Here is a 27,759-nt window from a genome sequence, read left to right as displayed (position 1 = left end):
TTATTTTTTAAAATAGAGAAAATGTAACGGCTCAGATCCACCGCTAGCATAGCTTGTCCTCCTCTTTCGGCTTCCCCTCAAGGATAAATGGGGTTTTGTTCTCTTCTCTAACCAATGTTGGACATCACAATCCACCTTACTGGCACATGGTCTGGTGTCTGGCTCTGATACCATTTGTAATGACTCAAATCCACCGCTAACAGATATTGTCTTTTTTAGGTTTTCCCTTTCGGGCTTCCGCTCAAGGCTTTAAAACGCGTCTGCTAGAGAAGGTTTCCACACTCTTATAAATGTTGTTTTATTCTTCTCCCTAACTAACGTGGGACAACACACTTTTATTTGAAGTTTTAAAAAAAGACACTTTATTCTTCCCCATTTGCAAAATTATTTTAACTTAATTTTAATCCATCGAAATAATGATTGGATTGCTAACTTGAATCGATTGTCAAGGCGTTTTTTTTTAATTAACTGATAAATAATTCTAAAAAAAAAATTGAAAAGAAAAATGTGACACTTGAATAAAAGATACATGACTAAAGACCATCCCCATGTACTAATACGAGTTCTTCTAGCATACTCATGCTTTGTCCCCACTCACATTCATTCCAATAAATTTTTTAAGAGACCATTCAACTAGCATTGCTCCAAGTAAATAATAACTAACCATAAAATTTCTTCGATTGAGCACCGAAAAAAAAAGTGTATTTTATTAGTATAGATAGTAACTTTCATTTCTTTTAACCTTTTCTTAGTCATTTCATTCGAGTGTGACATCGGTTCATTTATGAACCCTTTTTTTATTCGGGTGAGTTTTTTTTTTCAACCTTCTAAAAATAAAAATACAAAAAAAAAAAAAAAAAAAAAAAAACTTACCAATTTGAAAGAATAACAATTTTTTTAAAGGAAAAAAAAAAAAGGCAAAGTTCTTATATATTTGTTTTATATAATTTAATACTTTTATAAATTTAATTTCAAGACATCTTTTTATTTTTATTTTAAATATAACATTAAAATGTTTGAAATTAATTTACAAAATGTCGATGGTAAAAANAAAAAAAAAAAAAAAAAAAAAAAAAAAAAAAAAAAAAAAAAAAAAAAAAAAAAAAAAAACTTACCAATTTGAAAGAATAACAATTTTTTTAAAGGAAAAAAAAAAAAGGCAAAGTTCTTATATATTTGTTTTATATAATTTAATACTTTTATAAATTTAATTTCAAGACATCTTTTTATTTTTATTTTAAATATAACATTAAAATGTTTGAAATTAATTTACAAAATGTCGATGGTAAAAATATTTTTGAAACACTATTAAAAATTTAAAGGTATTTTTGAAACAAAAACTATAAAATCCAAAATTAATGGTAAAAATATTTTTGAGATTTAAAAAAAATAGAAACTTTCAAAAATTTAAGAGTATTTTTAAGGTATTTATCAATTTAACGTAAATATTTATTTTCATATGGGTGGATTTAAAATAAATAAATAAAATCTAATACTTTTAGGGCGTTAATATAATTAAATTTACCAATTAAGTTGATTAATAATTAAATTTACCTATCTAATATTAATATTGATTTTTTAGCCTACAAACTATTTAATTTTTTTAAATAATAATAATAATAAAATAAAGTTTTATAACATTTACCAATTAAGTTGATTAATAATTAAATTTACCTATCTAATATTAATATTGATTTTTTAGCCTACAAACTATTTAATTTTTTAAAAAAATAATAATAATAAAATAAAGTTTTATAACAACCATTTAACTAAATGTTTGACGTGGAGAAGATAAGGACAAAATGAAAACCCGCCATCCCTCCGTGCCGGGAAGAGCCGCGCCGACCGTGGATTGGGTTGGAGGGGGACACGCTGGTCCCTCCCCCTTACTACATATCCAGCGCCTTCCTTTCTTCTTGTTCAATCTTTACCAAACCAATTATTTATTAACAGTGCCCCAAATAAATATATTTATATATAATTTTTAATCTTTAAAATATAGAAAGGGATCACGATTCTCCACAATAGTATAATATTGTCCACTTTGACTTCTTTGCTTTGGGCTTACACAAAAAGCCTCATCCTAATGGAGATAGTATTCCCCACTTATAAATTTATGATCTTCCACTAAATTAACCAATGTGAGACTCACTCCTAATAATTTCTCATTCATGAACGTTGATAAGATCCTTTCATTTAGTAGTACCTTAGGATGGTATAGCCTTAAAGTTAAGGGCGAGGTTCAAACAAAGAAAGGCTTACGTCCCAAAAGGGAAAGCCTAAATAAGACAATATCTATTAGCGGTGAGCTTGGGTTGTTACAAATGGTATAAGAGTCAGACACCGAATAATATCCTCGAAAGGAAAAGTTCAAAGAAGACAATATTTTTCAATAATTATATGATATTATTTAACTGCGGTAAAAAGAAAAATTACCCTCAATCTTAAACCTTATAAATTTGTTTAGGATGTAAAAATCAATTTACAATAAATAAATAAAAAAACATGTAAATTGATATGTAGCAGACAGGAAATTTTATTCACATCGTATTGTTTATTTATGTCCGACACATTCATTATGATCTGTATAATTTTTGGTCTTTTCTTTATATATTCATACGTATTTATAAATTTTACATTATATGCAATTTAAAAATATTACGAATAATAGTATTTTTTGTTTCTTTTGTAAGTATAGTGTAAATTAAAAAAAAATTAAAATATTATATTCTATTATTTATAATTTTGTGGAAATTTATATATAAATATATATATAGTATTTTATAATTGTAATGGCTGGAAATTATCTTAATTTTGTGAATAAAAGTTGGGTATATTTAAATATAATATACGTATATATATTCAAATAAATAAATAAAAAATTATAAAGGTTTAAAATAAATTTTGCAAGAAACTCAAACTTATTATAATTATATCACAAAAAAGATTATAAATAAATATTTAACTTTATAGGCTAGGTCAAATGTTTGTCAATTAATATTGAATAATAAAATTAATAATACATAGGGTCTTCATGAAATATAAAATTCCACGTCAGAAAAGGCAAGTTTAGAGGGAACACTGAAAGTCGGTGTGCTACAGTGCGTTGCCAGCTGGATTATATTATTTTATAGAGTGTTAACCGCTCAACTGCCTTGCACAACTCAAATCGCGCTCCAGTGGACTGCAAGAATTGCCACGTGGGTTGCTCCGATAATGTAATCGGGTACGTCCAAAATTACGAGAGAGGAATTACGCACGTGCGATACAAGAGCGTGAACCACACGTTCTTAAAAATGAGCGAAGATAGTGGCACGTAAGATTTACGCCACACCGAAAGGGAGTGCGAAAGGTCAAAGAGATTCAACTCGATTCACGTGAGATTCTTTTCCAGCCTGGCGTGGGTCCATCTGGCGTGGAAGATGTCCAGCAATATATAGATATATATATATTTTTTAAATACACGTTTTATTTAATTAATCATGTTTTTAATCTAATCATTATTATTATTGTTAATAAAAAAAATTATATTCAGTAATTTCCCGAAATGCAGGGCGAATATAAAATAACAAAATAGTCCACTAAGCATAAAAAATCTAAATAATTTTATTTTAAAAAAATAAAATAAATAACAAAGTTTTATTTATTATAATAAATAAATAAAATCTAAATAATTTTATTTATTATAATATATCAATTTTTTTTTAAAGTACAGTAATGAAGATAAATATGTCCGTTTATAGTAGGAGTTCAGAAAATTGGTTTGAGGGGGAGAATTTACGTTTAGACAGAGAACGAGGGAGGATGTCAAGAGAGATTTTTCTCTATTAGATAAATAACAGTCAGGGACGAGATTGTAATTTCTATCCGTCTACCGCCTATTCCCACTTATATCTTAATATATATATATATATATATATATATATATATATATATATATATATATATATATATATATATATATATATTTTACAAATGATAATAAATTAATTTATATATATTTTTTTATCTTACAATTAAATTGCACAACTTTCTATAAATTGACCATAATTTTATTTTAATATTTATTTTGGCTAATAAAGCTAAAATTTATGAAATTGGGATAAAAAAGCTTCTTATAATTATTATTAATTATATATTACAATAACTAAAGTGTAAAAATTATGTTATAATGTTAAATTTTAATTTTTAAAAAATTATATTATATTATATTTCTGTTTTTTTTTATGGTAATAATTACAATTATGCATTATAAAAGTTTTTTTTTTTTCCATAAAAACTATTTTTAAAAAAACAATAAAGAGAAAAAATTACATGGGACACTTGATTAGCGCACATTTCTTGTGGGGATTTTTTAGTCCCGAAAATTAAATAAAAAATTTACTGCTGTAAAATGTGAAAGTAGAGAAGTTAAAATGTAAAATTTACAGCTGTAAAATGTGAGAAAGTAGTCAAAGATGGTAGGCCCAAGTTTAGTGTGTGTTATTAGAAACGTAAATGTTTAGTGTTAAACAGCTCTGGGTGTACTGTCATGTCCTAAACGCCACTCATTCTGCGTGAGGGGAATGATTTTATTATTATCTTCCTTATCTTACCAGATTTAATTATTTCTTCCAATTTCCGATATTGCCCCTATTCAACTATCCCTACCTTCTAAGTATTAAATTATTTATTTATTTTGTAATTATGCATTTTGAAGTCCATTATCTAACTTTATTTAATAGTTTATTTGAAAGAATAATTTAATAAATTATATTTGTAGTTAAGGAATTCAAAAAATATTAATGTAAAATGTAATTTAAATTAGGTTACCTCTGTTATCCATTGATTCAAGAATGACTACGATATCTAGACCCACTAAGTCAAAAAAGTACATAGGCTCGAGATGAACTAGACCCCTTCAGACAAACCAATAGAACATTTCAATTGTCAAATAGTCGACCAAAGGATGAGGGTTGAGGATCACAAAAGTGGATACCCATCTCATCATACAAATCTATAGGTTCCATCACAATGATGTGACACTCGTGTCAAGAAAAAAGAGAGCACAAATTTGGAGTTCACCCTCTCATAAAGGTACGTGGCTTTACTTGTGTCCAATTTGTAAGCACTCTGACTATATCAGTAATAGTCCACACAATATTGCTTTCTTGTGTTGTATCTTTTAAACTTCATCTCAAGGTAAAACACGTTTACTAGAGAGAGTTTTTCACACCCTTATAAGAAATGTTTCGTTTTCCTCTCCAATCAATGTGGGATCTCACAGTCCACCTCCTCAGAGCTCAACGTTCTCGCTAGCCCACGACATGGTGTCTGGCTTTGATATCATTCATAACAGTCTATTTAAGGTTTCATTCTAAAAGTTTTAAAACGCATCTACTAGAGAGAGTTTTCCACACCCTTATAAGAAATGTTTCATTCTCTTCTCCAACCGATGTGGGATCTCACAATCCACCCCCTTAGGACCCAATATCTTCACTGACCCATGACACGGTGTCTGGCTCTAAGACCATTCGTAACAAGCCAAGTCTACCGCTAACAAATATTACCTTCTTTAGACTTTCCGTTCTGAGTTTTCCCCTAAAAGTTTTAAAACTCGTCTACTAGGGAGAGTTTTCCACACCCAATCCTCTTTCCAACCCATGTGGGATCTCACAATCCACCCCTTTGAGGCCCCAACATCCTTACTGACACACAACATAAAGTACAACTCTAATATCATTTGTAACAGTCCAACTCCACCACTAACAAAAATTGTATTCTTTGGCTTTCCGTTTCAAATTTCCCCTTTAATATTCTAAAACACATTCATTAGGGAGAAGTTTCCATATCCTTAAAAAAAACGTTTTGTTNATATATATATATATATATATATATATATATATATATATATATATATATATATATATATATATATATATTTTACAAATGATAATAAATTAATTTATATATATTTTTTTATCTTACAATTAAATTGCACAACTTTCTATAAATTGACCATAATTTTATTTTAATATTTATTTTGGCTAATAAAGCTAAAATTTATGAAATTGGGATAAAAAAGCTTCTTATAATTATTATTAATTATATATTACAATAACTAAAGTGTAAAAATTATGTTATAATGTTAAATTTTAATTTTTAAAAAATTATATTATATTATATTTCTGTTTTTTTTTATGGTAATAATTACAATTATGCATTATAAAAGTTTTTTTTTTTTCCATAAAAACTATTTTTAAAAAAACAATAAAGAGAAAAAATTACATGGGACACTTGATTAGCGCACATTTCTTGTGGGGATTTTTTAGTCCCGAAAATTAAATAAAAAATTTACTGCTGTAAAATGTGAAAGTAGAGAAGTTAAAATGTAAAATTTACAGCTGTAAAATGTGAGAAAGTAGTCAAAGATGGTAGGCCCAAGTTTAGTGTGTGTTATTAGAAACGTAAATGTTTAGTGTTAAACAGCTCTGGGTGTACTGTCATGTCCTAAACGCCACTCATTCTGCGTGAGGGGAATGATTTTATTATTATCTTCCTTATCTTACCAGATTTAATTATTTCTTCCAATTTCCGATATTGCCCCTATTCAACTATCCCTACCTTCTAAGTATTAAATTATTTATTTATTTTGTAATTATGCATTTTGAAGTCCATTATCTAACTTTATTTAATAGTTTATTTGAAAGAATAATTTAATAAATTATATTTGTAGTTAAGGAATTCAAAAAATATTAATGTAAAATGTAATTTAAATTAGGTTACCTCTGTTATCCATTGATTCAAGAATGACTACGATATCTAGACCCACTAAGTCAAAAAAGTACATAGGCTCGAGATGAACTAGACCCCTTCAGACAAACCAATAGAACATTTCAATTGTCAAATAGTCGACCAAAGGATGAGGGTTGAGGATCACAAAAGTGGATACCCATCTCATCATACAAATCTATAGGTTCCATCACAATGATGTGACACTCGTGTCAAGAAAAAAGAGAGCACAAATTTGGAGTTCACCCTCTCATAAAGGTACGTGGCTTTACTTGTGTCCAATTTGTAAGCACTCTGACTATATCAGTAATAGTCCACACAATATTGCTTTCTTGTGTTGTATCTTTTAAACTTCATCTCAAGGTAAAACACGTTTACTAGAGAGAGTTTTTCACACCCTTATAAGAAATGTTTCGTTTTCCTCTCCAATCAATGTGGGATCTCACAGTCCACCTCCTCAGAGCTCAACGTTCTCGCTAGCCCACGACATGGTGTCTGGCTTTGATATCATTCATAACAGTCTATTTAAGGTTTCATTCTAAAAGTTTTAAAACGCATCTACTAGAGAGAGTTTTCCACACCCTTATAAGAAATGTTTCATTCTCTTCTCCAACCGATGTGGGATCTCACAATCCACCCCCTTAGGACCCAATATCTTCACTGACCCATGACACGGTGTCTGGCTCTAAGACCATTCGTAACAAGCCAAGTCTACCGCTAACAAATATTACCTTCTTTAGACTTTCCGTTCTGAGTTTTCCCCTAAAAGTTTTAAAACTCGTCTACTAGGGAGAGTTTTCCACACCCAATCCTCTTTCCAACCCATGTGGGATCTCACAATCCACCCCTTTGAGGCCCCAACATCCTTACTGACACACAACATAAAGTACAACTCTAATATCATTTGTAACAGTCCAACTCCACCACTAACAAAAATTGTATTCTTTGGCTTTCCGTTTCAAATTTCCCCTTTAATATTCTAAAACACATTCATTAGGGAGAAGTTTCCATATCCTTAAAAAAAACGTTTTGTTCTCAAAAGAAAAGTCAATAGACAACAATATCTACTAGCAGTAAGCTTGAGCGGTTAACACAGTATCATTATTCAAATTCTCCATCGATCCCAACCCTTAAACACAAACCCATCATAATTGATTCAAATTAATTAATCAATTTAATTTAAATAAAATATCATGTAATATCCCAAGAAATCCCACTATTAAAAACATAATAATAAATAAATAAAACAATATATTTATTTAAAAAAACAGACAATGCAGAATCACACTGCGGCAAATTGGCTCACAGAAATTATATATATATATATATATATATATATTAAAAAAAAAAGAAAAAAAAAAAAGAAAAGAAAGAGGGTACATAGATCTAGTACGTACTCCCCACCTACTTTACAGAATCCAGTTTCCTGGAAGCTCCCTCTATAGTCTTTACCTGAAAGCCATTGGATTATGCATCACAACCAGATGCATGCACCTTCTCTCTCCTCCCATATAAATCCCCCAAACAAACCCCTCCTCCCTCTCTCACTCCTCTTTTCTCACTCCAAACCATGACAACCGCCTCCTCCTCCTCCTCCTCCTCCTCCTCCTCCTCCTCCTCCTCCACGTCATCCGGTACCTCCTTCTCCGCCAAGCCCTCCCGCCGCCCTGAGAAGATCAAAGGCCCCTGGAGTGCGGAGGAGGATCGGATTCTGATCCATCTCGTCGACCGCTATGGACCCCGAAACTGGTCCTTGATTAGCCGTTACATTAAAGGCCGGTCCGGGAAGTCCTGCCGCCTCCGGTGGTGTAATCAGTTGAGTCCAAACGTCGAGCACCGGCCGTTTTCCGCCACCGAGGATGAGACGATTTTAGCGGCTCATGCCCGATTCGGGAACCGGTGGGCTACCATTGCCCGGTTACTTCCAGGCCGAACCGATAATGCCGTTAAGAATCACTGGAACTCCACGCTTAAGCGAAGAGCAAGAGACCAACAACATCATTTAGCAATGGACGGAATTACCCCTGACAATCACGGCAATGCCGTGACTGATTCTGATTTGAAACTCTCCGTACCATTAGAGGATGACCCATTGACCGCGTTGACTCTAGCACCGCCGGGAATCAGCGGCGGAGTGGTAGCAGAGGAGCGGCGGATTGAGAGTTTTCCGGCGGGGTTTTGGGATGCAATGAGGGATGTGGTAGCAAGGGAGGTGAGAGAGTACATGACGACGACGTTTTTGGAAAATCAAGAGTTTCATTAACGAATATGCCGAAGTCCTCTCTGTCTCTTTTTAATTTTTTTTTGGCCATAGAAAAAGCTGTATTAATTAATTTCCTGTTAATATAATGATTCCTTAAAAAAAAATTCCAACGTGGCATTACAGCCTGGCCTGTTTCGGAATATTATAATTAATTTCAACTGCTTTTATTTTTGGCATAATATTATTTTTTTTTTAAAAAGCAGGTTTGAATGGAATTAGATAAGGTCGTGAGGCTCAACAACTTTGCTTCAACTGTCAAATCTCTGTATTTTATAATATTGAAATTAATTTTTAAAACAATATGGAATCATAGAATGAATGTGTTACGAACTTTCCTATCTTTATTATTTCCATAAATATATTTATTAAATGGCAAATGGGGAAGTAGAGAGATTCCTTCTGTTTGGATTGCAGATTTTTTTTAATTTTAATTTTAATTTATGGGAATAATTATTAAATAAATACTCACATTTAAATATTTATTAGACAAGATATTATGCTATTTGCACGAGTTGGGCTCGAGATTTTACTTTTAAAAATTTTAATTTTTAGATTGGTTAAGTTGATGACACGAATGACTCGATATTTCGTAATCGACCAAATACTTTGTTTTTTAGTTGGATTTCTGTTAAAAAATTATGTTTATTCACTGTACATATAAAATCAATAGCTAAATTCGAGTGCTCAGACAATTCATGGTTGTTAAGAACTTATTTTAAAAGTGAATTGGGTTTGGTTCTTATTTTTATTTAATTTCATAATTATAATTTTTATTATTTATTACGTCAAACCTTTTAATTTTTCAAACTATTTAGAATAATTTTTTTAAAATTGATGAGTAAATTTTAATTAAATATTTAAAAATGAATAAATAAATGTTTTAATAACTGACCTTTTACTTATATTAAAAACAAAAATTTGATTAAATGACTGAGAACAATCCAAACCAATCAAACTCAAAAAATTTAAAGTTGGATTAATTGGGTTCATTATTTAACCGAGTTTGTTTTAATTTAAAAATTAATAACTCCGACCATTCAATTGGGTTTAAAAATATCTCAATCCAATCTACGAACACCCTTATTAAATATCAAATATTTACAAATCAGAGTGCATCATTAACATTTGTAACTAACATTAGTTGGTGAATGAAAGTCGCATTCTGTTCATTTAGGGAATGATCATGAGTTTATAATAAAAAAATAGTATCTATGAGTTTGTTTATAAACAATGTGAGGGTAAAGGTAGTCTGATGAGACTTCATCAGATAATTGCATTAGACAAGAGGGCAGTAGATTATAGAAAAGAAAGAATGCAAAAAATTAGAAATAAACAAAAAGTACAGAAATTCTTGATTGCATCAGTCTTGACTTCCGAGAAGAGAATTACCGAGTTACATCGGGTTCAGGAGTTAAGGATTTTCTACGCTCTCCTACCCCCTTAAACAATGGCTACTTTGAAAGCTCCCCTCGCTCCACCACTAGATGAGATGATGTCCAGCTAAAAGATCCCCTCCTTCTTCTTAGTAAAGGAAGCAAGTCTGCTCTTAGCCTCTAAGTCCGCTTCACAGTCAGCTTCCGAGTCAACGAGAATAGGAAAGGGTATTATGGTCTGAATCTCAGGCATACTCAAAGGTAACCACGGGTAAGTCTTTCAAATCCTTTTGGTATGAGGCCTTTTGGGAGCTCAAAGTAAAGCCACGAGAGCTTAGGTTCAAATTAGATAATATCATACCATTGTGGAGAGTCGGATACATGCCGAAATTTAATATTTGATTATTAATTTAAAAAAAATATAACAAAAAAGAAATGTATATTTTTGACAAAATAATTATCAAGAAGGAATAAAGGCAGTGGGGGCACATGCTTGGTGGCCCCAATGTTAGGCTTTGTGTGCTTTTAGATATTACTAAATTAGGGGTGCAGTTAAATATTTGAGTATCATAAGCTTTCAATAAACATTTAATGACAAAATCTCATCTGAATTGATTGTAAAATCTTTTAATTAATTAGGTCAAAAGATCTGATTAATCCCCCCTAGTTTTTTTAAACACGGATTACAATATAAAATCTCACAAAGTCTTGGATCAAAGGAGAGATGTCGAGGAGAGTACGAGACTATAGCTCTTGTCGAGAATTGCAGTGCCATGTTAAAGAGCAAGGTGCAACCAAGTCGAACGATAATTAACATCCCAAAAATGGATTTGATGATGCGAGTGGATATTCAACCCATTACTTTAATGTCCTCAAAACGTTGCGATATTCACTGGTGAAGTCGAAAGTTGCAGCCGACCTTTGGAATGACTATCTTAGCAGTATAAGTTTATTTACAACACAACCCTAAAATGTATTGATTGAATACTTCTACGAAAATCGGGTTGTTTTCCGATCAGTGGGCTTCAGGATTCGTGGGCGAAGCTGGAAGTTGTAGCACAACCTCTGAAAGGACTATCTTAGCCAAATAAGTCTATTTACAACCTAACCCTATATCATATTGATCGGATACTTCTACGAAGATTGGGTTGTTTTCCAATAAATGAGCTTAAGGATTCGTGGGCGAAGCCGGAAGCTACAACATGACCTCTGAAAAGCTGTGAGATCGGCCTTAACTAAGGCGGGTGCACAGAAGGGTGAAGGTAAAACTCGAAAGGAATTTACTTATTTTTCTATTTCCTCTTTCATTTCATTTGAATTTTCAGATCTTAAGTAAAGGCGTTAGCGTATCCCTTGTTTCATCGTGGCACACCCCCACACATCAGTACCACCCGACTCAAGGGGACCAGAAAACGCCTTTCGGTTTACTCTCAATCTTTGCTGCCTTCCTTAAGAAGCCCTTGAGCCTCGTTTGCAGTGTCATAGAAGCGACCGGGTTGACCCCCACAACGCCCACACAAGATTTAAACACTCACAAAAGGCCCAATATTGGCCCAACAACGAAACTGTCGCCGCCGGATTCCGAACTCAATCCTTTCTCAACGACGGACATAGATGAAGGCAAAGGAGAAGCCATCGAGCTCGAAATCCCCCCCTCCGCTCGCCCTGCTTTTCTTTCCTAGCCTTCTCAATGTCGTCGTCTTCTTCCTTTGCGCATCGGCATAATCTTCAGCCAAGCCAAATTGCTGCGCAGTAGCGCCCTTCTCTTTCAGGCCAAGCATCTGCAACTCACAAGTTTCGAGCACCGAGCTTCTGGAAGAAGTACAACAAGGTAATAGAATCCTTCATTTCTCTCTGTAATCCTTTCGTTTTACTGTCTTTTCGTGAATGGAATGAAAGGAAAACGTTCGAGAACTTAGGTTTTAGAATTCCGAATCCACTGAATCTCTTGAATTAAGATTCAAGATGTTCGAAAACAAAATCGACGGCGAATTTCTGTGGTGATTCCTTGTTGAAATACGAACTTAAATCCATTAAAATGGCGCAAGTATCGCGAGTTCCAGAGATTCGCAGTTCAAGTTTGAGTTTCAGTTAAATTGAAAATCTAGGTTAACTTTTTTTGTTCTTATTAGAAACTGGAATTCTTTGAATGTCTTCAGCAATGGAAGTTTCAATTGCAGGGGATTGGTGATAATTTTTGGAGGAAATTTGAAGATATAATGCGTTCGACACCCAAACAGCCTCTCTTTTGCTTCAAATGGCCATGGGACATAAACCCTAAAAATCCTTCTGACTGTTCATTTGAGGGTCCTTGGCTGTTCAAATCACTGCAAAATGTGGGTGTCTTTGCTTCCAATTTCTTAAACGAAGTTTCAAAGTCATCACCTCCATGGGTCAATGCTTTCAAGCCATTGTCGTTTGATGGAAATAAGATATCTAAGTCTAGAAAAAAGCTAAGTCCTGAAGAGCAAGGAGAGGCAGAAAATAGGGCATTTGCAGCAGCATTAGCCTGTGGGAAAGAAGCCACCGTCATTGAGTTCTACTCGCCTAAATGTCCCCTTTGCAGTTCATTGCTTGGTTTTGTTACGCAGATGGAGGCAAGGAATTCACAATGGCTTAACATTGTGATGGCTGATGCAGAGAATGATAAATGGCTGCCTGAGGTGCTCAACTTTCCCTCTTACAACATCATAATTTAGTAGCATATAAGAATTAGTGGTACTAATCTTGTGAGATCCCACATTGGTTGGAGAGGGGAACGAAACATTCCTTATAAGAGTGTGGAATCTCTCCTTAGCAGACGCGTTTTAAAACCTTGAGGGGAATCTCGAAAGGGAAAGCCTTAAGAGGACAATATCTGCTAGCAGTGAGTTTGAGCTGTTACAAATGGTATCAGAGCCAGACACCAGGTGGTGTGCTAGCGAGGATGCTAGGCCCCCAATGGGGTGGATTGTGAGATCCCACATCGGTTGGAGAGAGGAATGAAACATTCCTTATAAGGGTGGGAGAGTCTCCCTAGCAGACCCGTTTTGAAACCTTGAGGGGAAGCCCAAAAGGGAAAGCCTAAAGAGGACAATATCTAGCTAGCGGTGGTTTTGAGCTGTTACAAATGGTATCGGAGTTAGACATCGAGCGGTGTGCCAGCGAAGATGTTGGGTCCCCAAGGGGGTAGATTGTAAGATCTCACATCGGTTGGAGAGGAACGAAACAGGGAATGGAAATCTCTCCCTAGCATACGCATTTTAAAACCTTGAGAAAAAGCCCAAAGAGGACAATATATACTAGCGGTGGGTTTGAGCTGTTACAAATTTGTTAATCCCCTCTGCAACATTTTCATTAATAACTTAATGATTGCCCGAAGATCACTCTTCAAATCCTTTTCGTGTTTCTACCGAATCGCCCTATGTGTTCAAAGCTTACCCAGAATCGTTCGTGTTGATCTCACTTCCATAGTTCTATGGATATTTTTCTTGTAAAAGGATCATATGAACTGAAATATGTGGTGTGTTTGATTGAATGGGGGTTTGTGTTAGTATTGCTCATAATGTTCTTGCTTACATGTTTATGCAGATTCTTCATTATGATATTAGTTATGTTCCTTGCTTCGTGATTTTGGACAAACAAGGCAAGGCGCTAGCAAAGACGGGTATTCCGAGCAGTCGGCTTCATGTAATTGCAGGACTTTCTCATCTTCTCAAACTGAAGCGCCCGACAACACTCCCTGGATCAGATAACAAGCAGCAGCCACCATGTTGAAACACAGACATTTGGAACAAAAGAGGTATGAAATGGATTTTAATTTAAGCTTTTGTTTGAACTGTGTTGTGTTTAATAATATATGGATAAACCATGAAGCTAGAATTAATTAATTAATTAATTTATGAGCTTATAATATAAAATATTACATTCTCAACATTTTCATCTCTATTTTAGACATATAAACTGTATCGAGTCGAGTTAATTAGCTTATTTATTTATTTATTTATTTATTTATTTATATATATATACATATCAAATCTTGTATTAGAAAAAATAAACTAAAGGTAAAATTCATTTCATAAATAAAATTTATAATTTGCGGAAATTTTTTTGTTTTTGATCTTAGAAATTGAACCTCTCTAATTGTGTCAGGAGGAGTCGTTACAAATGGTATCAGAATGGTAGCTCTTCCTAATAAGATGTGGTTCGGGATGAACTAAGGTAGAAACTGGTAGAGGCATATGACACTCAAGTAAATGAGGGTATATGAATGAACTGAAACTACATCCGAATGAGAGTGATCATGAGAATAGAGTAACCAAGAAATGCTTAAAAGAATTGAAAGTCAGGTTGTGAACAAAGTGCACCTTCCTTTACATTGGCTCAATCACAAGAGCAATTATATGTTGGGTATATGAACAAAGTGTACTTTCCTTTACATTGGCTCAATCACAAGAGCAATTATATGTCGGGTGACCTCTTTTAAGAATTTTTTTAGGATGTATGCGAGTGAAGATAAAATATGCTAGAATGGCTCTGGTTTGTTTGTGAGAATAGTCTTCACCACTCTTAAGAAGCGAATAGTAGGTAACATGATCATGTTACATAAGAATGTCGAAACTATCAGGTGTCAAATCTGAACTCCAAATCTTAGACATGGATATTTACAAGTTGATTCGGTCTCTAGCCATAAAAATATGACTCGTTCTACCACGAAATTTCTAATACAATGTAGAGAAATTGGATTGTGAATGCTTGAATCTCCAGCAGCATTAATTCATGTTGACTGAATCAAAGCTGGCTGTTACTAGTGATTATCGCATTCAATGTGCTCGCTGCCAACATTGCCTGTCCTTATCTGCTCACTGAAGAAATGCTTCCATTTTTAACTAAACTTTCATCTTCGGTTAAAATTTGAACGTTTAATTTTTAGTCAATAATATATATATATATTATCTAGTTTATTAGAGTAATAATACTAGTTTGAGAGTCGCTTAACGCAGATTGATTTCACTCTTTTTCCGAGTACTTTTTATTTATCGAGGGCAGCTGTTGATACTGCTTCAAACTCAAGAAACTAAAATAAAACTCAACGAATGATAATGGTAACTTTTCCATTGAATGATAATGGTGACTTTTCCATTATCAAGTAAACCCTAAATGAATAAAGCCAAAGGCTACAAGTAATTTTTTGAGATTTTTACTTAAATTTAAATAAAATGGAAAGTGGTTAAAAAAGTAAATTGACTTGTATAGAAAATGGTAAATATTGAAAATCCGCTTTATAATTTTTATTTTTATTTTTTTATTTTTAGTGTAACAGGTTAGAAATCACATTCTCAACAGTATAATATTGTATTTATTTATAAACCAGTGTAATTAGCTCCCAACGATACTCAACCTAATTAAAAAAAAAAAAAAAATTTGATAGAGATAATTTTCTATAAAATCGCAGTTGATATTAAAATTAAAAATTAAAAATGGCAGCTGGATCGAGCAAAGCAAAATGAAATGGCGATAGAATTTAGAGAGTTTGAACAATCATTCCAATTCTGACGCCGAAAGAGGAAAAGAATCAGATGAAGAAAAATCATTAAAAAAAAAAAAAAAAAAACAGAAATTTTGGGTTATCTTCATAATCAAGCGTTGGGAGGTGGATTTTGAGAAGCTGGTTCATCTTGCTGGGTTTGGACCGACATTGTCGCCGCCGGAAGAGAAGCAGCGGCGGTGGAGACATTAACCCTCGGCGACGGCGAGCTAATCCTTCCGTCAATACAAGACGAGCATTTGACCTCCGCCCATCTCTCCAAGTCGAAATGGCCGTAACCCATTATACTCCTCCCCGAGCACAGCCGCCCCACAACGACGGCGACCACCGCGAACACAATGATGACGACGAGCACTCCAATGACAGGACCAACAGAGCCGCCGCTGCTCGCATGGCCGCCGTAAGGTTGCTGCATTCCGGGCGCCGGCGGAGATTGTTGGTCAATTGGGAGTGACATTAGAGAGGTGAAGAAAACAGAGTCACTCTCCAATGGCGAAAAAGATGTGTGGTTTACTTCACTGTAAATTGATGGAAATTATAAGAACCCAGAGAGAAGAAAAGAAAGGAAAAAGGGGAGAAAAGATGGAATCTTTGGGAGTGTTAAAAAGTCCAATCTCTTTCCCAGATTGTGCTTTTTTTGTGTGTTTGAAGTAATAAACAAACAAATATGTGAAATGACCCAAATGAGCAATTTACAGAGCTTAGAATCTACAGACTTTACAAAACTTCAAAAAAAAGTCACTGTAATTTAAGCAGAGGAAAGATAAACAAAGACAACAACAAGTGCAGCAGAGCATAATTTTATGGATATCTGTTTCATGGTAGCATTGGCTGAAATGGCTCAGTACGGTCACGTGAAGCCTCTGGCATATGATTGAACATATTTCCAATCTTTCTCTTCAAGCTCAAAAGATATGATCTTCCATGTTCTTGGGATTTTCAGGCCGTTTTATAGCTCCTTTTCTGATGGGTTGAGCTTGAAATGGTGTTTAATCTTCTCTGAAGGGAGAAATTGAAGTCTACTGAGATGTAATGAACGAGCCAGCGCTGTGATTCATTGTAGCGATTGAGCGATCGAGCGAGCCAGCGCAAATGTAACCTAACTATATACAGATCCAAATCTAATCCTGCTTATAGAATGTGTACAAAAAGAATGTGTGTATCTCCTCCTCTTTTCCTAGTACCATCTTTAAGTGTGATACCATTGCTACAAGTACAAAAAGTAAGTCGGGGGAATCGCTCAAACAATGATGGAAGGCCTCAAGGTTGGTGGTTTCTAAGACCTATGAGAGTTTGTTCAAAAAAAGGATTGAGTTTTGTCGTTAGAACGAGGCGTGGGAATGATGAACTCTATCCCAGAACATGTCGCCAGCCTCCTCGGGTCTAGGATTTGCCTGTAAATATATCCACAACCGTAGTTCAGAGGTGTGGTACTTCCCTTTTATGAGTCCTTGAGATAGAAAAGTGATGGTTATTAACGGCACTGGCAGGAATATTGCTCGGAATGTTCGCTGAAGGGCTGCGATTCGATAAAGAACGGAGGTTAGTTGCAAGGAAAGCTTGCAAGAATCAACATCAAGTACAACGGATGGACAACAAGAAGAAAAAAAAAACAGGAGAATATGTACAAGTATGTGTTTCATTAATTTATAAGGCGTAACGGCTCAAACCCACTGCTAACAGATATTGTCCATTTCGAATTTTTCCTTTTGGGCTTCCTCTCAAGGTTTTAAAATGCGTCTACTAGGGAGAGGTTTCCATATTCTTATAAATAATGTTTTGTTTCCCTCTCCAACTGATGTGGGATCTCACAATCCACTCCCATTGGGGCCCCGCGTCCTCGCTAGCACACCACCTGGACGGCTCTGATACTATTTGTAACAGCCCAAGCCCATCGCTAGCAGATATTTTCCTCTTTGGCCTTTCCCTTCCAGGCTTCCCCTCAAGGTTTTAAAACGTGTTTACTAGGGGGAGGTTTCCACACCCTTATAAGGAATGTTTCGTTTCTCTCTCCACCCAATGTGGGATCTCACCTAAGTGCATGAGCAAGAGTTAGTATAGCTACCTACGGCATGGAAGATAACCATTTGCAGCTGATGTTCCAGGAGATTTTTGCACCTGATCTCCTTTGGGAGGAACGAGATCTTGAGGATTCAATACCTGAGAGAGCGTAGAATGCGAAAATTAACGAGGTTTCTAGGCATAAAACTAAAAAATAAAATTCTAAAAGTAAAACTAACCACAAGGTTCATCGTCGAAAATGCTGATGTCGGGACTGAAATGGTTGAGTCGATTGAGGATCTTATGAAAGGATGGTCAAGGAGCATCGTTGCTGTTGATCTGTCAGCTGGATTCCTTTGGAAGCAACACTGGAGGAAATCTTTCCCTTCTGGAGATAGCTTTTCTGGAATAGGAGGGGCTTTATTCAACACCTTGAACATAACTTGATGCTGGAAACTCGAAAACGTAATGTATTGTTAGTTCAATGATGTTTCGGTAACGACTGAATTTAGGTGCTGACTCCATTTTGTCTAAAGAAAATAGAAGAAAGCCAATAGAAAGAACAAAAACTAACTAAGAACCTCACCCCTTCAAACTCACTCCATGGAGGTTTTCCATTCAGCATTTCAATTATGGTGCAACCCAGACTCCAAATGTCAACTGCCAAAGCATGATCAGGGTTGGCATCTTTCAACATAACAGCCTTTATGACCTGAAAATGAATTCAGAGTTAAACAAAAACGCGCCGTTTCAAAAATAAAGTGGACTTTGACGCATACCTCTGGAGCCATCCAGTACGGACTACCCTTCAACGAAAGATCGTACTGCCCTGTCAGCTGAGTAGGAAAAAAAAAAAAAATCAGTAGAGTTTAAGCCTCTGGAACATCTCAATCTCTTCCAAGATGTTTAAAATTCTTCAGAGGAGATAATGACCAAAGTTTATAAGCAATTAACAGTTAAAATTATATATAAGGAAAGGAAGAACATGTTCAGGAGTGATTTTGGAATAGCCAAAAATTACTTTGTCCGGCTCCCTTTCAAAGTAATCGAGTCTTGACCATTTCAGAATTACTCCCAAACATGCCCGAAGTAAAAACAAGGCTACGCTGTGATTATAAAGGGAAAAACATTGAAAGCAACGAAAACGATATTCACTAGCGCTTGAAAACTCACATGTTTCGCCATCCCGAAATCTGCAAGTTTGACGACGCCTGATGAATCAACTAGCAAGTTTGCACCTTTGATATCCCTACAGAAAGCACAACAAATGTCGTATCCAATGACTTTCTTTTGCCAGTTCATCTTGTCTTCAACAATGGGAATAAAAAAACTCATCACAGAGATTATCTGTTTACAGAGAATGGATTCGTCTCGCACCTGTGGATCGTTTTTGTGCTATGCAAGTAAGCGAGTCCAGAGAGAATATGTCGGGTGAAATTGCGAACGATAGATTCTGTAATGGTTCCACAACGTTCGCGGACAAATTTATTTATTGACCCAGGAAAAACATACTCCAAATATATGTAGAAATGATCCCCAATCTACATTCCAAAAATGACCCCAAATTTTAGAGTTGGTAATACTGGTAGAAGTTATTCCTGATACGTAAAGATAAGATAGAACACTTACTATTTCACTTCCATAATACTGTACAATATTTGGATGTTTAAGTTGACTAAGAACTTTAATTTCCTGAGATGAACAGAGTTAGATGGCTGGAAACTAAACATCATACGATCGTTTCGATCTATTAAGGTTCATTGCATCGAAGCCCGTAAAAAGAAAGCTCGAGATGGTATAAATGATATGATCAAAGGAAGAATAGTAGGGACTCGTATTCTAATTCAAAGAGAGCAACAAATGAAGGTAAGATTTATCCAGCTTTAGAGTAATGTGTACAGTCATGGGCGGTTTCCTCATGTTTATAGGGGCACAGTAAATTCAAACTTGGAAACCTCAAACCGGCTTGATTCTCTCAAGTACCCATTAACCGTTGTATGCTTGTTTCTACATGATAGTTGTAATAACCCAAGCCGACTAGCAGATATTGTCCTTTTGGGGTTTTCCCTTCAAGGGTTTTGCCTCAAGGTTTTAAACGGCATTCACTAGGGAGAAGTTTCCACACCCTTATAAGAAATGCTTCATTCCCCTCCTTGATCGATGTGGGATTTCACAATCCACCCCCTTTGGGGGCCCAGTGTCTTCTCTGGCACACCGCCCGTTATTTGGCTCTAATACCATTTGTAACAGTTCAAGCCCACCGCTAGCAAATATTGTCCTCTTGGGCATTACAAATGGTATCAGAGCCCATCATCGGACGGTGCGAGGCACTGGTCGGAGTAGGGTTAGACCCTCTCCATAGTGGGCACGTTTTAAAACCTTGAGGGGAAGCCTGGCAGATAAAATATCAGCTAGCGGTGGGCTTGGGCTATTACAATAGTATAGACAAGGAAGAAGGAAGAAGGTTGCTCATAGCACCTCTTTTGCAAAGAATTCTTTCTCTAAGGGGCAGCAGATCTTCAGGATTAACTAAACTACCAACAGATACATATAGGCTGAACGAGAATTCAAGAAAGTAGATGACTTAATACCTGCTCTAGTTGCTTTATACTTTCAGCACATTTAGGATCATCAGGAATGAGGTCAACTTCTTTCATTGCACATAAAGCTCCAGTCTCACTAAAACGTATGCAAGTAACTATGAGGATGACTTCATAAACGCTTTCATACAAGTAATATAACAATGGCGAAAAGCTTAGTTTACATTCATACCTGTTCGTTGCGAGATAAACGCTTCCAAACGTACCACGTCCAATAAGCTTTCCCTTTTGCCATTGACCTTTCACAGATGAAATGTATGGTTTCTCTTTCGAGGGAAGAGATTGCGGAGACGATTGTGACGAGGCTACTAATGGAGGAGGAAGAGGCAATGGATGGGCATTGACATGACCTATACTATGATTCTTTTGTAACTTATGATGCAGAGGAAATGGCGTATCATTAGAAGATCTGGGATTGCTTATAGCTGCCGGGCTTTGGAGAGGAGAAGGTTGAGAACTATTTGGAGTTTTAAGGGATGGTACTTTGGGAGAATTATTGGAAGGAGATTCCTGATGTTCATGGCGAGTCAAACCAGAAACAAAAGGATCTCCTGTACATGATCTTCGCGGGCTAACGGCAGGACTCGGAAAGATGCTCGTCGGCGCACTCTTCGACGTCGAAATCTTCTGTTTCACTTTGTAGTTACCCCTTTCAACACTCGGATGAGTTGGGGAACCCCTGGCTTTGTTGTTTGGATGCTGATCCAAACAACTAAAAACAAAATCCTTAATCAAATTCGATTTCCCTAAATTTACAGGTTGAGTTCCTCCTGTATGTCCGTTAGCAACTTCCAAGGCTAAATCTGTAGCGATTCGCCTTTGATTGTTGCCGGAACTTCTACTCTTCGCTGTTGCGTGATCGGCGCTCTTCCTAACAGTTTCAAGAACAGAATTACCAAAAGAAACAAATTAGGTCAAAACCTCGTTATTAGGGCAAAATATGATAGAAATCGAAGGAAATTAAACGAAAATTTCATCAGATTTAGGGAAAAATATGATAGAAATCGGAGGAAATTAAACGAAAATTTCATCTGATTTAGGGTAAAATTCAAGTCGAAACAAGAGAAAACTCACCCGACCGGAGTTTCGAAAGGCGATCCACCGCGACCTAGTCCAGAACTCCAAGAACCTGACTCTGGATTTCGAATCGGAAAGAACTCTGGCAGAGGTAAAGGCTGCGGCAAAGCAATGGAGGACCAACGTTCGGAACCTCCAAGACCTGTCTTAGATTTTGACAATAAATCGGGAGAATCAGGAAACGATCGAGGTTGTTCAAAGCGAATGTCTCGATCCGTAAGATGCCGGAGCTTCCTCTGCCTGGTAAGCCGACGCTGAGCAAGCGGCTCCGGTGGACCAACGGAGAGAACAGAATCTGGTGCTTTCTGTTGAAGCCGAGAATTCGAAGCGCTTTTGTGAAAGAAAGGCATCTAGTTATGCTGGTTGAAGTTTCTTGGCCGGAGCCACCGCTGCTGCTGCCGCCGCCGCCGCCCGCCGGTTAAGGCCACATGTGCAAAACGCAAATTCCCACCGTCTTTTTTCCTTTTTATTTTTCCCGGAAAATAAAAAAAAAAAGTTTTAAAAATTTTTTCCTTCGCTTTTTCTTTAGACCGACTTTAACCATATTTTCTGGTGGTTCGGATATGTTCCTTCGACCTATCTTAGGAAACCCCAAATTTTATTTTTATTTATTTTTTTATTTATTTAAATGTCAATTCCAGTTAATGAGTTTGAATAATCAATAATGGAAATTTTATTTCCTAAAAAAAAAAGGAAATCGGACGGTGGAGAGACGACCAACATCAATCTGATCTTCTCATCTCCCAGAAGACGACACGTTGACTTCAAAATAATTTAAAATTCTGGAAATTATTAAATTAATGGACCAAATTAAAATTAGTCAATGTTACCAAGTCCAAATTGCGTACGGACGGGATACAATAGTCGTTGGGGATAATCGCAAGGATTTTATGTTCTTTTGTCAACTATGGCGCGTGGTCTACACTTTACCTAAAAAATTAGCGAGTGGTGTCGACGCGCCAGACATGCTACGAGAGTTAAAGTCGTTGCGGTCTTTTGCGCGTGTTCAACCACATGCCACGTCAGCTGTGGGTTCTTACATTAAAGGCCGAGTCGCAGTTATTGAGTCAAAAACTTTGACTTTTGTTTTTTTTTCCTTTTTCTTATATTTTCTATAATTATATTTTATTTGACCTTTTCCATATTTTAGATTGTATTTTCCTTTAAAAAAATTGAATTTATTTATCCTTAAATTAGTTGAATTTTCGTCGTTAAAAATGGTTTAGTATTTCCTTAAACTTTCAATTTTTTTATTCAATAACTAATTAAATTTTAATTTAATATCTAATTAATTATTAATTTATTTGAAATAAAAAAAATGGTAATTTACTGACACAAGATTATATATCAAAAAATCCTAATTTTTCAAACACAAAGTATACTCGTCAAACCATTTTTTTTTTAAGTGTTTTTCGGGTCGAAAAGGTCCTAAAGTCTTATAATGATAATTCATTAATTGTGAGATCGCACGTCAATTTGACAGAGAACGAAACATTTCTTATAAGGGTGTAGGAATCTCACCCTAGTGAACACATTTTAAAACGTGAGGCTGACGGTGATACGTAGTGAGTTAAAACGAACAATATATATTAGTGGTGAACTTGAACTGTTACAAATGGTATCAGAACCAAACACTAGCGCTGTACCAACAAGAACGTGGGCCCCAAAAAGATGGATTAAGAGATCTCATATCGATTTTCACGTCATTTTGTGTCATTTTTACAATAATAAAATTGCTTAAAAGTTATATTCACATCAATTTTGAAGTATAACATTAGGGGAATGAAACTTCTTTAACAAATAGTAATTGACACGTGCTAACGTGGTACACACGTGAAATTTTATAGTTTATTTTGAAATATAAAAGAAATAAAATATAAATTCACAATATTAACTATTTTAATATCTTTAAATTAATTATAAATTTATTTAAAATATTAATAAATTCCGATAGGACATTAATTATCATTACACTTAAAATTATATTAGAATCTAATTTGATAATTTTTTTTTTTGTTGGAATAATAATTTTATATTCATTTTTCACATATTGTTTAATCCATATTTATTTTCTTTTTTTTTTCAAATATTTTATTGAATTATTGCATTTTTTTAAGACATTATTAGAAATTTATTACTCAATAATTTAATTTGAAGAAAGGTCAGTTTCTAAACCCTAATTTTCGCGAGATAATTAAAAGGTCCACTGGAAAAGCAAACGTGCTCGTCGGAAAAATGCGCCAAGTACTCCTTCGAAAGTACCGGGAAACTCACCAGAGAAAACTGGACTGATCGCCGTCAAGGTCGCCGTCGACGTCGACGTCCTCCGCACAATCGTCCGATGACTATGAGGGCCGTTCGCCTTCTACTTCCTCTTAGACAAGTTACTGTATCGCCTTTGCCGCTGGTAGCGTTCTTCTCTTCGTTTTCATCAGTAAGCACTAAATCGACGAACTGCGTCGCCACTGATGCCAGTGATGGAGGTTTGGTGCACAGAAATTGTCTAAAATTTAAGTGGAACGCGGCTAAGTTCGTTGGTACGGTGGAACAGCCTCTTAAAGTGCATACCAGGAATGGCGACACAGTTTATGCTTGGACATTTCTTCGTGCTAAAGTCTCCCGGGATTCTAGCAGCAGTTTTAGGTAACTCTTGCATGCTTTTTTTTTTTTTTTTTTAAAAATGGATTCAGTCATATTCGTAACTGCTGTATGAAGATCACGTTCTTATTTTGTTATTTTTGTGTTATTTGTTCTTGTTCTTGTTTAAATTGACATTCAAACGCAGTGAATATAGCAGGCCTTTCTTTTAGTTGGATGCATTTCAATGATCTAGGACCTATAAGTCTTGAATTCTCTATATTTATCACATTGTTTCCTGCTCATAACCTTTTAGACCTCGTTCGTGCTGGTTTATGTTGTTACATATGAATCCAGTTTCGGCTATCATTCTGGCTATCAGAGGTTTGAATAATGTTGTAAAAAATTGTTCTTCAGTATGTGCCTAATTCCCCTGTATTGGTTCATGGCCTTATACATGCATATTTGCAGGATTTTGCTGAAACTGTGGGAAGAAATGGCTGAATCATACATTGAACGTCTTAAACCGAATGACTTCATTTATGTTGCTGGTACTTTAGAGTCTTATAAGAAGGCTGATAAGTGCGGGAAGTCTTTTTTATCTTATGAGGTTGGATGTTCAAGTATTCACATGAAGATATTGTTCTTTTTAACGTTTTCATTGTCAAAATTTCAGTACTCTGTTATGTTGTGATCCTAGCCAGTTAGGGTTTCTGTTTTCCTTTTAAACCTATGAGGATCTTCTGACCATTTAAATATTTCTAAATCATGCAAGATATTAAGTTATTTAGGAAAGAGGAAATTTTGTTACTTCAATCTGGAATTTGAAAGATGTGTTTGTATTTTCAAGATCAATTTGGATTGAAGCACCACACTGTTTTCATTCGTTCGATGAGATGCTGTCCTCCATCTCTGTTCTTTACTACAAGAACACGCTATCCATTTCATTTTTTCATTTGTGCTTCCAGGCTACCACAACTTATAACTTCCTTCTGTAAATATAGTCTAACTTATGATATTCGGAAGTCGTCTTCACTGTAATTTCTGTGGAGTTCAGGAGATCCATCCCCTCACTTTTGTATATCCGTTCTCCCTGAAGTCTTATTTGGTTCCAAAAGGAATTTTATTTATCAGTTCCCTGTGATTTAGGTTTCTCTGTGACACTTTTTTTTTAACTAGGAATGCATATTCAACATGGTCATACTGAAGATTACTAATTTTATATCTATTTTTTTCTCCTTGTTTTCCCTGCAGTTAACTGTGTCAGAGTTGAATCACATTCGACAAAATGCTCGAGGCTCAAAAAGTCAAGATTCTGTGGGCATGATACATGAAGAGGGTATGTTTTGAACCTTTGCATTTTCAGTTGATGGAATCTTTTTGTTATATATAGAAATAAATAAGATCTCTTCTGTTTAACTGTTGAAAATTAATTTGTTTCTGCTGAAAATTATTTCAGTTTTGTGGATTGAAATGAAGTTGGGTTTGTTGCATGAACCGGGTCTTTTCAATTTAACTGATGTGATGTCGAGGGTGCATTCCTCCTATGGCATCTGAAAGATAAAATGAGGAATATTTTTCTTGTTTGCCTATGCACGTATTTGTGTGGATGGCAGTTTACTGTGTGTTTCTTTCCTAAATATTTATGCAATTTCTAACATTGAAGGACGGAGTCTCAATGGTGGATTGTAGGTTTGGGGAAAAGTCTCTTTGACAAAGAACTTGAGGAGTGGAATCATTTTTTTTCTCAAACTTTTGCCCGTACCAGGTTAGGCTTTGAGAGAACAAATGGTTTGGAACTCTAGGAGAAGTGAGGCCTTTTGTTTTTGTTCTTTCTTTCTTGCAAGTCGTACACTTTCAAGCTCAACTCCAAGTGTTCCAAATTGTGTTCCTGTAAAGTCCCACATCGGTTGGAGAGGATAACAAAACATTCCTTATAAGGGTGTAGAAACCTCTCCCTAAAAGACGTGTTTTAAAACCTTGAGGGGAAGCCCAGAAGGGAAGCTCAAAGAGGATAATATTTGCTAGTGGTGAGTTTGGGCTGTTACAGTTCTGCAATTAACTAAGCTCATTTGGGCGACAAGTTTAGGAAAAAGAGTGTTCGATATACATTTGGTTCTTGATAGATAGAATGCAGAGAGCTCCCTTCTTATTTCTCCTTGTGATTATGCTACTTAAGGTGGAACTATCGAAATCACTTGTGAAAATCTTTGGTCTATTCTTTTTGTCCAAAAAGATCGTCCTAGCATATTGTCCTTCCACTATCTGTTCTTAGAGTTGCACCTAGGCTCTCCATGCTCGCTCGGGCTCACATAGGCTCTAAGCACTTAAATACACTTATCATTAATCTTTTTTTTCCATCGTTATCTTGTTTTTCTCCTTACACTTTGTCAATTAATGAATGGAAAATTTATGCCCAAGAAAAATCTCATAGTTGGCAATCAACTTTGCTTATAAAATCTATTTTTACAAGCATATATTATGTACTTCCCTTAATCAGGCTTTATGTTTGCAGCACCTTAAGCTTAAGACTCCATAGAGAGCGCCCTATACTTCAGTGTGAAGCATTTTATTCTACATTTCCGCACTGCAAGACCCTTTCTACTGCATTTAAATATCATTTCAGATGTCTCCAAATTTTCTCATAATGAAGAATAGTTGAACAAGAAAATAAATATTTACATTAAGAGAGATTATTTAAAAGGTTTCAGTAAAAGGGTTGTCTAGAGGGATAGATAATTTTCCTGTGAGATTGGTAATATAATTTGTGCAAGATAAGCCAATCAGCTATGGTTCTGAAGAAATTATCAATATTCTTCTGAAACAATTGTTAATGCTTTATTAATCTTCGTTTGAATGTAAACCCAACTCTTTATGTCACCTTTTTTCTTTTTAGGTACTACAGGGTATGCTTGTAAGGATAAATGCAGGGAACGCCTGCATTTGTGGCAAGTGTTCTTCAGCAGTCCACATGAATGGTGGGATAACAGAAACCAAAAGCCAAATCCGAAACATCCGGACTTTAAACACAAGAGTACTGGCGAGGTCCTGTGGCTGCGGGCAACGGACCCTCCATGGATCGGAAAACAGCTCGAATTACTCGACACCAAGATGGGAAAAAAAGATGAAGATGATCATTTTGGTTCTGATTCTAGCATTGCCAAGTGGTTATGTAGCTGAATAAGCCTTCTTGCAGCCGAGGTATCGTGTGCTTTCCTCATTGCTTCTTCTGCTTGAACAATATTTAAATGAGCCCAAAATCTGTTTCCTAGATTGTCTCGGTCCAAATAGGAACATTGGAGGAGGAAAGTCGAAACTTTAGTTTGTATATATGTAATGTTCATAGACTAAGGTCGGCAAAGCGATTAAGGCTCAAACGAAGCAAATGGATCATCTGAAGATTGAAGTTACATGTAAGAGGTATTTATTGGCCTTTCATCTCCCCTTTACTTTCAGCTTCTTCGCATGGAAACTTCTTGTGCTATAACTGTCTATATTAGAAATTGGGATGTGCTAAGTTCTCTTTTATCTCTTATATCTTAAAACCAAGTTCTCTTTTATCTCTTATAT

The 27,759-nt window shown here is 35.3% G+C and overlaps 5 protein-coding genes across 8 annotated transcripts; 3 read left to right on the top strand and 2 right to left on the bottom strand.

Annotated features, from left to right (window-relative positions):
- The first annotated feature begins 8,211 nt into the window (after window positions 1-8,211).
- On the top strand, window positions 8,212-9,209 carry LOC111496025 (transcription factor MYB44-like). Its single transcript, XM_023146247.1, has one exon. The coding sequence runs from the start codon at window positions 8,342-8,344 to the stop codon at window positions 9,032-9,034; it is 693 nt and encodes a 230-aa protein (XP_023002015.1). The 5' UTR covers window positions 8,212-8,341; the 3' UTR covers window positions 9,035-9,209.
- Window positions 9,210-11,955: 2,746 nt separating this feature from the next.
- Window positions 11,956-15,110, top strand: LOC111496027. Of its 4 annotated transcripts, none has more exons than XM_023146252.1 (4): window positions 11,956-12,238; window positions 12,567-13,070; window positions 13,978-14,188; window positions 14,539-14,855. In XM_023146252.1, the coding sequence occupies exons 2-3, from the start codon at window positions 12,627-12,629 to the stop codon at window positions 14,161-14,163; spliced, it is 630 nt and encodes a 209-aa protein (XP_023002020.1). In that variant the 5' UTR covers window positions 11,956-12,238; window positions 12,567-12,626; the 3' UTR covers window positions 14,164-14,188; window positions 14,539-14,855. The 4 variants fall into 4 exon arrangements, with proteins under 4 accessions (XP_023002020.1, XP_023002019.1, XP_023002017.1 ...); XM_023146251.1 differs by lacking the exon at window positions 14,539-14,855 and adding an exon at window positions 14,995-15,110 and having other exon boundaries at window positions 11,958-12,238; window positions 12,588-13,070; XM_023146249.1 differs by having other exon boundaries at window positions 11,958-12,238; window positions 12,588-13,070.
- A 768-nt stretch (window positions 15,111-15,878) lies between these two features.
- On the bottom strand, window positions 15,879-16,427 carry LOC111496028. The gene has a single exon (XM_023146253.1). The coding sequence runs from the start codon at window positions 16,389-16,391 to the stop codon at window positions 16,026-16,028; it is 366 nt and encodes a 121-aa protein (XP_023002021.1). The 5' UTR covers window positions 16,392-16,427; the 3' UTR covers window positions 15,879-16,025.
- Window positions 16,428-16,532: 105 nt separating this feature from the next.
- LOC111496010 (mitogen-activated protein kinase kinase kinase 5-like) lies at window positions 16,533-22,137 on the bottom strand. The gene is made up of 11 exons (XM_023146223.1): window positions 21,610-22,137; window positions 20,708-21,406; window positions 20,527-20,614; window positions 19,565-19,627; window positions 19,313-19,476; window positions 19,109-19,184; window positions 18,715-18,771; window positions 18,522-18,647; window positions 18,175-18,384; window positions 18,000-18,094; window positions 16,533-17,453 (listed from the first exon to the last, which is right to left on the bottom strand). Exons 1-11 carry the CDS (start codon window positions 21,960-21,962, stop codon window positions 17,354-17,356), a joined length of 2,031 nt encoding a protein of 676 aa, XP_023001991.1. The 5' UTR covers window positions 21,963-22,137; the 3' UTR covers window positions 16,533-17,353.
- Window positions 22,138-23,787: 1,650 nt separating this feature from the next.
- Window positions 23,788-27,720, top strand: LOC111496022 (protein OSB1, mitochondrial-like). The gene is made up of 4 exons (XM_023146243.1): window positions 23,788-24,255; window positions 24,661-24,799; window positions 25,444-25,528; window positions 27,086-27,720. The coding sequence occupies exons 1-4, from the start codon at window positions 23,954-23,956 to the stop codon at window positions 27,367-27,369; spliced, it is 810 nt and encodes a 269-aa protein (XP_023002011.1). The 5' UTR covers window positions 23,788-23,953; the 3' UTR covers window positions 27,370-27,720.
- The last annotated feature ends 39 nt before the right edge of the window (window positions 27,721-27,759 follow it).

Source organism: Cucurbita maxima, unplaced genomic scaffold (genome assembly GCF_002738345.1).
Source record: "Cucurbita maxima cultivar Rimu unplaced genomic scaffold, Cmax_1.0 Cma_Scf00022, whole genome shotgun sequence".
Lineage (NCBI taxonomy): Eukaryota > Viridiplantae > Streptophyta > Magnoliopsida > Cucurbitales > Cucurbitaceae > Cucurbita > Cucurbita maxima.
Note: the sequence above shows the minus strand (reverse complement) of the source record. Positions and strands in the feature narration are given on the sequence as shown.

Excerpts from the sequence above, each read along its gene's own strand:
- LOC111496025 (XM_023146247.1), top strand. The coding sequence starts at position 8,342 with ATGACAACCGCCTCCTCCTCCTCCTCCTCCTCCTCCTCCTCCTCCTCC.
- LOC111496027 (XM_023146251.1), top strand. The coding sequence starts at position 12,627 with ATGCGTTCGACACCCAAACAGCCTCTCTTTTGCTTCAAATGGCCATGG. Across the intron at positions 13,071-13,977 it reads ATGATAAATGGCTGCCTGAG|ATTCTTCATTATGATATTAG; the intron begins GTGCTCAACTTT and ends ATGTTTATGCAG.
- LOC111496028 (XM_023146253.1), bottom strand. The coding sequence starts at position 16,391 with ATGTCACTCCCAATTGACCAACAATCTCCGCCGGCGCCCGGAATGCAG.
- LOC111496010 (XM_023146223.1), bottom strand. The coding sequence starts at position 21,962 with ATGCCTTTCTTTCACAAAAGCGCTTCGAATTCTCGGCTTCAACAGAAA. Across the intron at positions 19,477-19,564 it reads AGTATTATGGAAGTGAAATA|ATTGGGGATCATTTCTACAT; the intron begins GTAAGTGTTCTA and ends TTTGGAATGTAG. Across the intron at positions 19,185-19,312 it reads AGCACAAAAACGATCCACAG|GGATATCAAAGGTGCAAACT; the intron begins GTGCGAGACGAA and ends TGCTTTCTGTAG.
- LOC111496022 (XM_023146243.1), top strand. The coding sequence starts at position 23,954 with ATGACTATGAGGGCCGTTCGCCTTCTACTTCCTCTTAGACAAGTTACT. Across the intron at positions 24,256-24,660 it reads GATTCTAGCAGCAGTTTTAG|GATTTTGCTGAAACTGTGGG; the intron begins GTAACTCTTGCA and ends GCATATTTGCAG. Across the intron at positions 25,529-27,085 it reads GGGCATGATACATGAAGAGG|GTACTACAGGGTATGCTTGT; the intron begins GTATGTTTTGAA and ends TTTTCTTTTTAG.